Source organism: Oncorhynchus kisutch, linkage group LG10 (assembly GCF_002021735.2).
Source record: "Oncorhynchus kisutch isolate 150728-3 linkage group LG10, Okis_V2, whole genome shotgun sequence".
In the NCBI taxonomy this organism is placed as follows: domain Eukaryota; kingdom Metazoa; phylum Chordata; class Actinopteri; order Salmoniformes; family Salmonidae; genus Oncorhynchus; species Oncorhynchus kisutch.
In genome coordinates this window covers 62,656,917-62,671,217 of record NC_034183.2, presented here as the reverse complement: position 1 = coordinate 62,671,217, position 14,301 = coordinate 62,656,917, and the positions used below count along the sequence as shown (strand labels likewise).

Here is a 14,301-nt window from a genome sequence, read left to right as displayed (position 1 = left end):
TGATCCGTCTTCCAATCCATAAAAGCTTGGTGAAACATTTTACATCATCAACAACTGTAAATTGTGAATTCCAACCATTTCTTATGACAGCATTTACTTCACCCTTTCCAGGTTTACCCCTGACCGCCTGTTATGAAGCACTCAGACAATTACATAGCCATAAATGTAGTCATCCATTCCATCTCTTGAAGGCACCAGAAGAGCTGAGAACAAAGAATTTTCCCTTGTCTTTTTTTGGTGGCAGGAATCAGTGGACACAGACGTTATTTTTTATTATGGCCCCCTAGCAAACCTATGGTTACACACAGTGCTTAGAGTCGATAAATCTCCTCCTACCCATTTAATTCCTTGTACACATCTGACTTATTTTCATCTAAGAACAGAATAATCTGATCAGAGAACATCCCGCGATGGTCAATGAGGATTGAATAGAGGCAGGAATGTCACATTTAGTTCCATGTGCAAAACCAAGAACCACTTGCCCTCAGTTCAGCCATTATACATATACACTACAAAAGTATGTGGACACCTGCTTGTCGAACGTCTCATTCCAAAATCATGGGCATTAATATGGAGTTTAATATGGAATATTGCTGCGGGGACTTGCTTCCATTCAGCCACAAGAGCATTAGTGAGGTCGGGCACTGATGTTGAGCGATTAGGCCTGGCTCGCAGTCGGCGTTCCAATTCATCCCAAATGTGTTCGATGAGGTTGAGGTCAGGGGTCTGTGCGGGCCAGTCAAGTTCTTCCACACCAATCTCAACAAGTCATTTCTGTATGGACCTCACTTTGTGCACGAGGACATTGTGATGCTGAAACAGGAAAGGTCCTTCCCCAAACTGTTGCCACAAATTTGAAAGCACAGAATCGTCTACAATGTCATTGTATGCTGCAGCATTAAGATTTCCCTTCAATGGAACTAAGGGTCCTAGCCCGAACCATGAAAAACAGGCCCAGACCATTATTCCTCCTTCACCAAACTTTACAGTTGGCAATATGCATTCGGGCAGGTAGCGTTCTCCTGGCATCCGTCAAATCCAGATTCGTCCGTCAGACTGCCAGATGGTGAAGCGTGATTCATCACTCTAGAGAACTTGTTTTCACTGCTCCAGAGTCCAATGGAGGTGAGCTTTACACCACTCCAGGAGACGCTTAGCATTGTGCATGGTGATCTAAGACTTGTGTGCGGATGGAAATCCATTTCATGAAGTTCAGAGGCAGTATGGAACTCTGTACTGTTGCTACCGAGGACAGACGATCTTTACGAGCCCCGAGCTTCAGCACTCGGTGGTCCTGTTCTGTGAGCTTGTGTGGCCTACCATTTCGCAGCTAAGCTGTTGTTGCTCCTACTTAACTTTACAACAACAGCACTTACAGTTGACCGTGGAAGCTCTAACAGGGCAGAGATTTGATGAACTGACTTGTTGGAAAGGTGGCATTCTATGACGATGCCACATTGAAAGTTACTGAGCTCTTCAGTAAGGCCATTCTACTGCCAATGTTTGTCTATGGAGATTGCATGGCTGTGTGTTCAATTTTATACACTTGTCAGCAATGGGTTTTGCTGAAATAGCCAAATACACTAATTTTAAGTGTTGTCCACACACTTTTGTATATATAGTGTACCTCATGGTAAGACTATCTAGGATTGTCAGCTGATAGGAGGTGAAACGCTTTGGCATTAAGGTGCAGCCCTTACAGCATTCAAAGTAAGCACTAAACACGTATAGAACCTTCATTTAAATAACTTGGACTGGGATCATTGCTCAGGGAACAAGTTGCCTGTAGGAACAAATCTAGGATCACTTCCCCAATAAAATGTGTTAGTGGCATGAGTTTCCCTGGGGATAGAAGGTGTAATTTGTGGAATTCAGTGAAGGTGTTGTAGGTTTAATCAGTCCTCCATGTCCTTCCATCAGATAGACTCATATTGTCCATCGTACTGTACACATTCTGCAGTTGCCTAAAGTAAATCCATTTTAATCTAAACTCCAATATGTTTTCATCACTTATTCAAGTTGTTTTCATTTGATTTTCAACACTGATATAATTAATAAAGGCTGAGTAGGCAACCAAAAAAGTAATATTGCTCTCCCTGAATAATTGAAATAGCAAAAGGCTAAGGGATAGATTAAGTCCTTTTTATGGACTGAATTATTGAGATGATTACAAATACTACATTCAAATACTGCAGACTGTGTTGACACTTTGCAGTATTGTTTTGCCCAGAGGGCAAAAACAGGCTGACACCCCATGGGTGCCCGAGGGCCTCACAGACAGACACCCCATGGGACATCATTCTGGATATTACCACTGAGTCACTTACAAACCATCATGCCTGTGTGAGGGGGCTGACTTAAGGTGGGCCAGCTTGACAACAGACGAAGAAGATTAGGAACATATTAATTTAGAGCATTCAATTATTTTCAAGTTTCAACAAAATTATACTGTACAATGAGAAATACATGCAATGTACCAAATAAAGAAAACCACTTAACAACATTCTAATAAACCTGGATGTGACAGTGAAAGAAATGCAGCTATTGATGATAATACAACTGCTGCTCGTGTAATTATATTGATGTTCATGGCTGTGCTGGCTGCTGTAAACATGCAGACCATGTTATCTATTATAAATATTGTAACATGAGAAAATGTACAGTGCTGTGAAAAAGTATTTGCCCCCTTCCCGATGTCTTATTTTTTTGCACATTTGTCACATTTAAATGTTTCAGATCATCAAACACATTAATATTACACAAAGATAAGCCAATTAAACACCAAATGCAGTTAAGTGATGATTTTATTTATTAAGGGAAAAAAGCTATGCGAACATTCATGGCCCTGTGTGAAAAAGTAAACCTAATAACTGGTTGTTCCACCCTCAGCAGCAACAACTGCAATCAAGCGTTTGCGATATCTGGCAATGACTCTTTCACATCGCTGTGGAGGAATTTTGGCCCACTCTTCTTTGCAGAATTGTTTTAATTCAGCCACATTCGAGAGTTTTCGAGCATGAACCTCCTTTTTAAGGTCACTCCACAGCGACTCAATCGGATTCAAGTCCGGACTTTGACTAGGCCACTCCAAAACCTTAATTTTGTTTTTTTAAGCCATTCAGAGGTGGACTTACTGGTGTGTTTTGGATCATTGACCTGCTGCATAACCCAAGTGCGCTTCAGCTTGAGGTCACGAACTGATGGCTGAACATTCTCCTTCAGGATTTTTTGGTAGAGAGCAGAATTCATGGTTCCATGGTTCATGGTTCCACAGCAAGTCATCCAGGTCCTGAGGCAGCAAAGCAGCCCCAGACCATCACACTACCACCACCATATTTGACTGTTGGTATGATGTTCTTTTTCTGAAATGCTGTGTAACTTTTACCCCAGATGTAACGGGACACACACCTTCCAAAATGTTCAACTTTTGTCTCGTCAGTCCACAGAATATTTCCCCAAAAGACATGGGGATCATCAAGATGTTTTTTTGCCAAAAGTGAGACGAGCCTTTTATGTTATTTTTGGTCAGCAGTGGTTTTTGCCTTGGAACCCTGCCATGGATGCCATTTTTGCCCAGTCTCTTTCTTATAGTTGAGTCATGAACACTGACCTTAACTGGGGCAAGTGAGGCCTGCAGTTCTTTAGATGTTGTTGTGGGTTATTTTGTGACCTCTTGGATGAGACGTCTCTGCGCTCTTGGGATAATTTTGGCTGTCCGGCCACTCCTGGGAAGGTTCACCACTATTCCAAATGTTCTCCATTTGTGGATAATGGCTCTCACCGTGGTTCGCTGGAGTCCCAAAGATTTAGAAATGGCTTTGTAACCCTTTCCAGACTGATAGATGTCAATTACTTTGTTTCTCATCTGTTCCTGAATTTCTTTGGATCGCAGCATGATGTCTTGCTTTTTGAGATCTTTTGGCCCACTTCACTTTGTCAGACAGATTCTATTTAAGTGATTTCTTGATTCAACAGGTCTGGCAGTAATCAGGCCTGGGTGTGGCTAGTGAAATTGAACTCAGCTTTACAAAAAATGTGATTAACCACAGTAAATTCATGATTTAACAAGGGGGGCAATTACTTTTTCACATAGGGCCATTAAGGTTTGGGTAGCTTATTAAATAAAAGTATCACTTTAAAAACTGCATTTTGTGTTTACTTGGCTTTATCTTTGAGTAATATAAAAATGTGTTTGATGATCTGAAACATTTAAGTGTGACAAATGTGCAAAAAAATAAGAAATCAGGAAGGAGGTAAAGACTTTTTCACAGCACTGTATATGGGGCTATCAATGGGGAATCAGCCATGCTGTGGAGGGTCCCTGAACTTCCTTTCGATGTGAATTCAGTTCTGTTGGTTTTTCCTATATGCACAAAACGAACACAGCTGACTCTCCTGATACCCAGTAATGCCTTTGCTGTTTGCCAATCCGCACATTTTAAATGAATAATACACGTTAAGAAATGACTAATTGTCGTCGTGAATGATTTAGCATCCGGGAGCCTTGAGTTTCATCTTTGAGCGTGAGGCTCCTTCCACCTTGACGTCGAGAGGCGATTAAACTGCGAGAGTGAGATTCCTCCCCTCCTCCCGGTAATGGGGTGCATCTGATCAGCGCAGACCACGCGCGCTATATAAACCGGGCGCGCGCCACGGACGGATTACAACAAAAAGCTACAGCTCCGTGGTCCTGATATCACTCGCAACACACCACCGCTGCTCCTAAACCAAATGCAACACAACACACACGGCGAAATGCAGGCCATTAAGAAGGCAATCTCTTGGAAACTTTTTATAATTTCTTACTTATTCGTGGAGGGTTCGTGCCAAGACTTTGGTGGTGGACAGACTCAATTTATTTGCACGTCGGTGCCCAAAGATATGGACATATGCGCCGCTACCTTGCAAAACAGTATGCCTGGAGAGGATCTGAAGACCACCGTAATGCAGCTCCGGGAGACCGTCCTACAGCAGAAGGAGACCATTATGAACCAAAAAGAGACTATCAGAGAACTGACTTCCAAGTTAACTCGCTGTGAGGGCCAGAGTGCGCCCGAGCCCGGACCTGGGGGAAGGAGAAAAGAGACCGGGATCAAAAATACTATGGGGGATGTATCAAGGGGTCCCTCTGACACTTTGGCGCAACTATCGCAGACTTTACAGTCTCTAAAGCAGAGATTAGAAAATCTCGAGGTATGTGGAGAACCATAATCTTAACGAAATAATAGCCTTTATACATTTCACCAATCATTTTGGGTGAAAAAACGACATGCACTATGGGCTAAATCACGTTGCACTGTCCTGTCCAACTCGCACTGCCGCCCTTGTACTTTGTTTATCACATTTACTTCCAGGGGTGAACAGCCCTCCATCATGTAGGTTAATACTCTGCACTAATCATGAAACTTAACAAGTCATGCTGAGGACAGACACTTTGCCGGAGACGAATTTAGTTGCTTGATGTAGGCTACCTTGTTGCTAACTCCACAGGGCAATAAACCTTAAAGAAGTTAATCTGGCATTAGCTTTGCGATGTCCCTCTGCATATGGGTTGTAATGTTTCTCAGTATTATTTTAACGTTTTCTTAACTAATCATTATTTCATTCCACAGCAATTCAGTCGGAACAACAACTCGGTCCAGGCGAACAGTCTGAAAGACCTGCTACAGAGTAAAATCGACGATTTGGAGAAGCAGGTGTTATCCCGCGTGAACAGTATAGAAGATGGCAAGCCTGGGCTGCGGAACGAGACGGAGCAGCGCGGTAGAGTGGAGTCGACTCTCACATCCCTGCACCAGAGAATCACTGACCTCGAGAAAGGTGCGAGCTCAAAAACGCGCCAAATACTTGGCCAGCATAGTTTAACTAATTAGTATCGCCGTTTAAAAAACAAAAACTAGCTATTCCGAAAGACCTTTCAAATCCAACTGAAGTGGTGTTTATTACTAATGAATAGATTCATGTCAATATACGAAATCAATTGGTAATATGGCTGGTGTCCATTGCAACGCAGGGGAGGGGATGGGATCCAGCGAATAGCTGCATTGCTTTGCATATCCAATTCCACAAAGATGTGTGGCTTAAGGTGATTTACTTTTCAATGCATGCGTAAAAAAGGATGGTGAAACCATCTGTATTCAGCACTTTTCCCTTAATTCATGCAGATCAAAATGTTTAAATTCTATTGAAACAGCCGTCTCCACTTGCACCACTAGCCGTTTGAGCAGAGCAAAGTTCGCCAGGACCCTATGGAGCTCCAGCTCTGTATAGCGGGCAACAAACATGGTTGTAAAGTTCCACTGAGGGAGGGGTGAGGAGAGACCAGGACCGCTATTCCAACCCCTTTGCTCATGTGATGCCTATCATGCCGCAGAAAAAAAAGTGGAACCACAAGAAACACGATTTTGTTGTATAACTACATGAATCAGTCAACCTTAAGCAGCAATCCGCTGCAAATCTCCCCTGCGCATTACGTGATGCTCAGCGAAATATTTTACAACCTTCAAAAAAATAAAACTCAAATCCTCACGTTCATCTTGACCTGACAATCACAGTTGGTTGTTAAAGACAGGACAAATGTCCAACAAATTGGTGTCACTCAGGTAGCCGATATAAAAGGCTCTATCTTCTATACAGTGCTTGACTTGGAGTGAAATATGTTTCTGTACTAATTTTGGGTGCTGGTACTGTTTATATTTAGGTTCAGGAGCGCCACAATATGTCTTAGCTAATATTCTATAAGAGGAACAGGAGCTCAAGCAGTAGAACATTTGAGGTGCCAGTACTCAGTACCGATGAGCTCCTGCCCAAGTCAAGCACTGCATCTATAGGCCTAGGCTAGCCCACAATAATTATTGTGACAGGTGACATCTTTAACCTTGTCCTCTGTTTTGTTTACAGGTCAGAAAGAAAACAGGCCGCTGGATAAATTCCAGTTGACATTCCCGTTGAGGACCAACTACATGTATGCCAAAGTGAAGAAGAGTCTCCCTGAGATGTACGCATTCACTGTCTGCATGTGGCTCAAATCCAATGCATCCCCAGGGGTGGGCACGCCATTCTCCTACGCAGTGCCAGGGCAGGCCAACGAGCTGGTGCTGATTGAGTGGGGGAATAATCCTATGGAGATACTCATCAATGACAAGGTATACTCACATGTTATTTTACATGATGCATATATCACCAACAGAATACAAAATATTATTTGAAAGCAGAGTATTGCATTGAAACTATTCTTAATGTATGTTCATGCTGATTGGAGCATGAAGGCCTGCACTGCAAACTACAAAGAAATATCATTTTTGAATTAGACCACACTGACTAAAAAGCCTCAAGCTTTTTAATAAGTATGCAAGGTTTTGTATTTTAGTTTGCTGCAGTGATAAAAATGTAAAAAACTCCACCCATGCATATACTAAAATAAAATACTGAAATCCATTCCAGGTAGCTAAATTACCATTCATTATCAATGACGGGAAGTGGCATCACATCTGTGTCACATGGACAACTCGAGATGGAGTATGGGAGGCTTTCCAAGATGGAGTCATGAGGGGCAGTGGAGAAAACCTTGCTCCATACCATCCAATCAAACCACAAGGTGTTCTGATATTGGGACAAGAACAGGTATGTCCATTACAATTTTAATGGTCCGTTTTTAATCAATACACATTGGTTCCTTAGGTCATAATATCAAAAGGGACATGGCCTATAGCATAAACATCAGTCAGACCTTGAGAGAGAAAAAGGCTTATGTATCAATTAAAAAAACGAGCCGCTGACTCGCAGGTTCCATAATAAGATGGAGGAATTATCCCGTTTAGGCATGAATTTGGATAAATTATAAAATAAAATCAATAAAATAAAATAATATTTGTCACATGCTTCGTAAACAACAGGTGTAGACTAACAATGAAATGCTTACCTCCAGGCCCTTCCAATCAATGCAGAGAGAAAAAAAGAGAAATAATAGAAAAATAGACAAATAATAACACAAGGAATAAATACACAATGAGTAACAATAACTTGGCTATATACATGGGGTACCAGTACTGAGTCGATGTGCAGGGGTACGAGGTCATTGAGGGAGATACAGTGCGTTCAGAAAGTATTCAGACCCCTTCTGCTTTTTCCATATTTTGTTACGTTACAGCCTTATTATAAAATGGATTGAGAAAACAACTTTCCTTATCTACACACAATACCCCATAATGCCAAACTAAAAACAGGTTTTTAGAAATTTTATTAAACAACAGAAATATGCATTTACATAAGTATTCAGACCCTTTATGCAGTACTTCAGCACCTCTGGCAGCAATTACAGCCTTGAGTCTTCTTGGGTATGATGCTACACGCTTGGCACACCTGAATTTGGGGAGTTTCTCACATTCTTCTTTCCTTCAATCCTGACAAGTCTCCCAGTCCTGCCGCTGAAAAACATCCCCACAGCATGATGCTGCCACCACCATGCTTCACCATAGGGATGGTGCCAGGTTTCCTCCAGACATGACGCTTGGCATTCAGGCCAAAGAGTTAAACCTTGGTTTCATCAGACCAGAGAATCTTGTTTCTCATGGTCTGAGATTCCTTTAGGTGCCTTTTGCCAAACTCCAAGCGGCTGTCATGTGCCTTTTACTGAGGAGTGGCTTCTGTCTGGCCACTCTAACATAAAGGCCTGGTTGATGGAGTGCTACAGAGATGGCTGTCCTTCTGGAAGGTTCTCCCATCTCCACGGAGGAACTCTGGAGCTATGTATGAGTTACCATTGGGTTCTTGGTCACCTCCCTGACCAAGGCCCTTGTCCCACGATTTTTTCAGTTTGGCCAGGCATCCAGCTCTAGGAAGAGTCTTGTTGATTCCGAACTTCTTCCATTTAAGAATGATGGAGGCCACTGTGTTCTTGGGGACCTTCAATGCTGCAGAAATGTTTTGGTATCCTTCCCCAGATCTGTGCTTAGACACAAACCTGTCTCGGAGCTCTACGGACAATTCCTTCAACCTTTCTGTTTTATATTTTAATACATTGGCAAACAATTCTAAAAACCTGTTTTCGCTTTGTCATTATAGGGCATTGTGTGTAGATTGACAGAGAAATCTATAATTTAATCAATTTTAGAATAAGGCTGTAACGTAACAAAATATGGAAAAAGTCAAGGGGTCTGAATGCTTTCCGAATGCACTGTATGTACATGTACATATACAGTAGGTAGGGATAAAGTGACCAGGCAACAAGATGGATAATAAACAGTAGCAGCAGCATATGTGATGAGTCAAAAGAGTTACTGCAAAAAGGGTCAATGCAGGTAGTTAAATAGTGAACCAATAGCTCCCAGGACTAACTATTTAGTGAACCAATAGCTCCCAGGACTAACTATTTAGTGAACCAATAGCTCCCAGGACTAACTAATAAGCAGTCTAATGGCTTGTAGTAAGCTGTTCAGGGTCATGTTGGTTACAGACTTGGTGCATTGGTAGCGCCTGCCATTCGGTACCAGAGAGAACAGTCTATGACTTGGGTCTTTGACAATTTTTAGGGCCTTTCTCTGACACAGTCTGGTATAGAGGTCCTGGATGGCAGGGAGCTCAGCCCCAGTGATGTACTGGGCCATACGCACTACTCTCTGTAGCGCCTTGTGGTCAGATGCCAAGCAGTTGCCATACCGGTGATGCAGCCAGTCAAGATGCTCTCAATGGTGTAGCTGTAGAACCTTTTGAGGATCTGAGGGCCCAATCAAATCTTTTCAACCTCCTGAGGGGAAGAGGAATTGTCGTTCCCTCTTCACGACTGTGTTGGTGTGTGTGGACCATGATAATTCCTTAGTGATGAGGACACCGAGGAACTTGAAGCTCTCAAGCTGATCCACTACAGCCCTGTTTATGTGGATGGAGGCATGCTCAGCCCTCCGTTTCCTGTACCCACAATCAGCTCCTTTGTCTTGCTGATGTTGAGAGAGAGGTTGTTGTCCAGGCACTGCATTGCCCCTAAGGTGCAATGTTGAGGGTCAGAGTGGTGGATCTCTTGTTCCCTACCCTTACCACCTGTGGGCAGCCCGTCAGGAAGTCCAGGATCCAGTTGCATAGAGAGGTGTTTAGTCCAAGGGTCCTTAGCTTAGTGATGAGCTTGTTAGGCACATTGGTGTTGAATGCTGAGCTGTAGTCAATGAACAGCATTCTCACGTAGGTTTTATTTTTGTCCAGATGGGACAAAAGGAGTGCAATAAGATTGCATAATCTGTGGATCTGTTGGGGGCAGTATGCCAATTGGAGTGGGTCCAGGGTGTCTGGGATGATGGTGTTGATTTCAGCCATGACCAGCCTTTCAAAGCATTTCATGGCTACAGATGTGAGTGCTACGGGGCGATAGTCATTTAGACGGGCTACCTTCGCATTCTTGGGCACAGGCACTATGGTGGTCTGCTTGAAACATGTTGGTATTACAGACTGGGTCAGGGAGAGGTTGAACATGTCAGTGAAGACACTTGCCAGCTGGTCCGTGCATGCTCTGAGTACACACCCTGGTAATTAGTCTGGCCCTGCTGCCTTTTGAATGTTAACCTGTTTAAAGGTCTTACCCACATCGGCTACGGAGAGCGTGAACACACAGTCGTCTGGAACAGCACGTGCTCTCATGCATGGTTCAGTGTGACAAGGCTTGACGCAAGCATAGAAAGTATTTAGCTCGTCTTGTAGGCTCGCATTACTGGACAGCTCGCGGCTGGGTTTCCTTTTGTAATCCGTGATAGTTTGCAAGCCCTGCCACATCCGACGAGCGTCAGAGCCGGTGTAGTAGGATTCGATAATGGTCCTGTATTGAATCTTTGCCTGTTTGATGGTTCGTCGGAGAGCATAGCAGGATTTCTTATAAGCGTCCGGAATAGTGTTCTGTTCCCAAAAAGCGGCAGCTCTAGCCACTGGGAGTGTGAGAAATGATCATTTTTACTCATGAAACCAAAATAGTCTCTGGGCAATTCGTATTATTCTGTAGGTAAATCTGTGACACTCCATTTAGTAGGATATATTACATCATGTACGTTACATTATGAATGGAATAGCGATTGTACAATATCATATGAATTATAGGATGTATAGTATCATATTGTACGTCTTACCCGGCTGTACAATAGCATATGAACTGAATGAAGTATATGATACTACACTTTGGGGGACGTATACTATTATACGTCTTTCTCTGGGACCAGGTTGCTTATTGCGCCATAACAACAAAGGAGAATTATGGGGAGAATTTATGTTGGCGGTTAGGGGAACTAACAACAAAGTTAGGATAACTTTTGTAAAAGGTTAGGAGAACTAAAATGACAAAGGTTAGTAGAATTTACGTAGCAGGTTAGGTGAAGTTTCAAAAAAGAGTTAGGGGAAGAGTAAGTTAAAATGCTTCAGTTGTCCCCAACGCGACTCGATCACACAACCTTTGGATTGCTAGACAGTTGCAGGTTACTCCCATCCATCCTCCCCAACCAATCTCCCTTTCTAGCTAAAGTAACTACACCATTACTAGGTATCATATGTCTTGGAGGTGCTCAGAAATACGTAAAGTATGAGGCATAGCTGACGAAACAGGGCAACCCCAATTCTGATTTATCAGCTCACACTGCAATGGCAAAATGAAAAGCCGTTTGCATGGTAATGTGATTCATTAGTCAAAACAATAATCTGGATAAATGAAAAAGTCTACTAATTTGATATATGGGTTATCCTTGGTTTCCTCTAACAAGCTACATGGATAGAAGCATGGATACATTATTTAGTGCACAAATTAACTCCAAAGGTTAACTTGAAATAATTGTTTTCCTTTGTGTTAGCACAATATCCATCTTCATTAATTCAATATTATTTTCCACAGGATACGCTTGGAGGGGGCTTTGATGCTACACAAGCTTTTGTTGGAGACCTGGCGAATTTTCATATCTGGGACCGGAAGTTGTCTATTGGAGAGATATACAACCTGGCAACTTGCAGCAGCAAAGCGCAGATAGGCAACGTGTTTTCGTGGTTGGAGAGCAGCATTGATATTTACGGAGGAGCCTCCAAGTGGACATTTGAGGCTTGTCGTCAACTGAACTGAACTGCAGGGAAAAGTGAAAAGCCAATGAGAAATGCGTGTGTTAAAGCCTCTGTTGATAATGCGTCTGATTTGATAGATAAAGAAGCATTTATTTCAGTAAATGACATCTGGATTTGTTATAGATATTGAGTACTTTATGTGTGGACACTTACTAGATTTCTACCTGTCTAAAATAAGACTCTGACCTTCTTGTTCATCTTGGATATTTCAATTGGATAGTTTTGGCATCTGGTTGGATGCTTCAAAGCGCTTCGTTCAACTGGCCGGTTTGTTATCTCATGGTCTTCAGAGCAATTGACACATACAGGCCAGCATATCACCACAACGCAGTGCAGACGCAGACAGCACTCCCCGACAAAGGACCACTTAGAACGTCCACCATAAGTAGAATTGGTGACCATGTAGTTGTCCCCAACGAGGAAATCAGGGAGGGGACTGGGGATCTGTCTCCGTCCGTTAGTACATTAGTGCGTTTGTACATTAGTCCAACGTGATATCACTGGCCCGGTTGTGACAAAACTTGAATGATGCGTCTTGCGTTAGATATCTGGCATTTACAAAATTACACTGATTGGCCAGATGATGGAGCTATAACAAGAGATGTTAAATATTTAAAATACAAACTTTGAAAGGTCACACCCATTACCCCGTTTGACCTAAAGTCATGAAATTCGGTGCATATGTCCCTCTGCTAAAAAATAAACACATTTGCCTCAGGGACCAATAAGCTTCACCATTCTGGATTTCCGTTTATTTAGAATTTGGTGAAAAACACTGAAAAGCTACTCTTCTGGCACCGAATGAACAATCTGCATGAAACTTGATATTTGGCATCTATGACAATATTTTCCAGACTAGTACCTAAAACAACATGGCCACTATTGACCAATAAATATTCACTTGGGCTTGGTTGGGCAAAAATTAGTCAAGGATATTTGTATTGTAACAAACGTTGTCAAGACTCAACATATGACTCAGAGTGATGAGTCTAGCTAACCCACAAGATATCTCAGACACCACTGGCCCGATTTTGGGTGAATGATGCCTCTTGCCATAGAGATCCAACATTCACAAAATTACACTTATTGGCCCAGGGGGGGATGCTATAGTAATCAACTGTATGTACATTAGTCACACATGATATCTCAGACACCACTGGCCCGATTTTAACGAAACTTGGGTGAATGATGCGTCTTGCCATAGAAATCAGTCTTTTGCAAAATTATACTGATTGGCCCAAGGGGGGTGCTGCATCATTTGTGGGTGACGACATGCTTACTGTTGCCTTGTTTTTATTGGACTGGGGACACGCATTTCAACCAATCATGCGATTTTGTTTATATTCCCAGTGCCTGGGATTTTCACTGTGAACGACGGGTAGACTTGAAAAGGAATGTATACTTACACGGTTATGAAACAGGCACAGCTTTCTGCTCTATCGCTATCGTTTCTCGATCACCACCTGCTTGACGCAATTTTGTGTAAAGAATCTTTTTTGCCAACATACAAGCCTGGGTGCCTTGGGATGTTGAAATAACTCACATTCATTATGATTTGCAAAGTATTTTGTGTCGTATTTATTTTCCTGTAGGCCTACAACGAGATTTATTTCCAAAAGAGATGTTTATTATCATAACACATTGCGTTGGATAATAAGATGATTATTGTACTTAAAAGCAATTCATTGAGGTGTTTGTACTTTAATGGGAATGTTATCTGTACAGTAACAGCATGACTTAACTAATTGCTGCAGCAGCATCAACAAAATCTGCTTTTACTATCCTCCTTTTGGGTTGAGATTTTATACTGTATTGTTATATGCTCAAAGCATGGCAACACTGAAATATGAAAAAGTTCTAATTTTTTAAATAAAATTGTGATACCTGAATCTACCCCTGTGTGAGTGTGACATTCCTGTCACAGAGTAACCTATGCATATCACAGGCCTACAAATGTTTTTGAAAGCATATGAGAGTCCTCTTACATTTCTCTATAGTCTCAACTAACATTGTGAAACCTATTGTCAAGAATCAATGGCAGGTTCAGAGACCTCTGTACACTACTCCCTTTCATTTCCTCATACTAGATACTGTATGCACAGACTGAGAGGCATTGAGAGACCTGGGTTTCAGTATGTGGCATCAGTGGATGAACCGGGTCGGTGGTGTAACATCACTCCTGCTCTCTTCTTATGAGAACCCTATAAGTTGAACCCTAAACAT

At 42.3% G+C, this 14,301-nt stretch overlaps 1 protein-coding gene across 1 annotated transcript; it reads left to right on the top strand.

Moving 5' to 3' along the window:
* The first annotated feature begins 4,513 nt into the window (after positions 1-4,513).
* LOC109893540 (neuronal pentraxin-1-like) lies at positions 4,514-13,971 on the top strand. The gene is made up of 5 exons (XM_020486787.2): positions 4,514-5,193; positions 5,613-5,820; positions 6,901-7,145; positions 7,444-7,623; positions 11,858-13,971. The coding sequence occupies exons 1-5, from the start codon at positions 4,732-4,734 to the stop codon at positions 12,077-12,079; spliced, it is 1,317 nt and encodes a 438-aa protein (XP_020342376.1). The 5' UTR covers positions 4,514-4,731; the 3' UTR covers positions 12,080-13,971.
* The last annotated feature ends 330 nt before the right edge of the window (positions 13,972-14,301 follow it).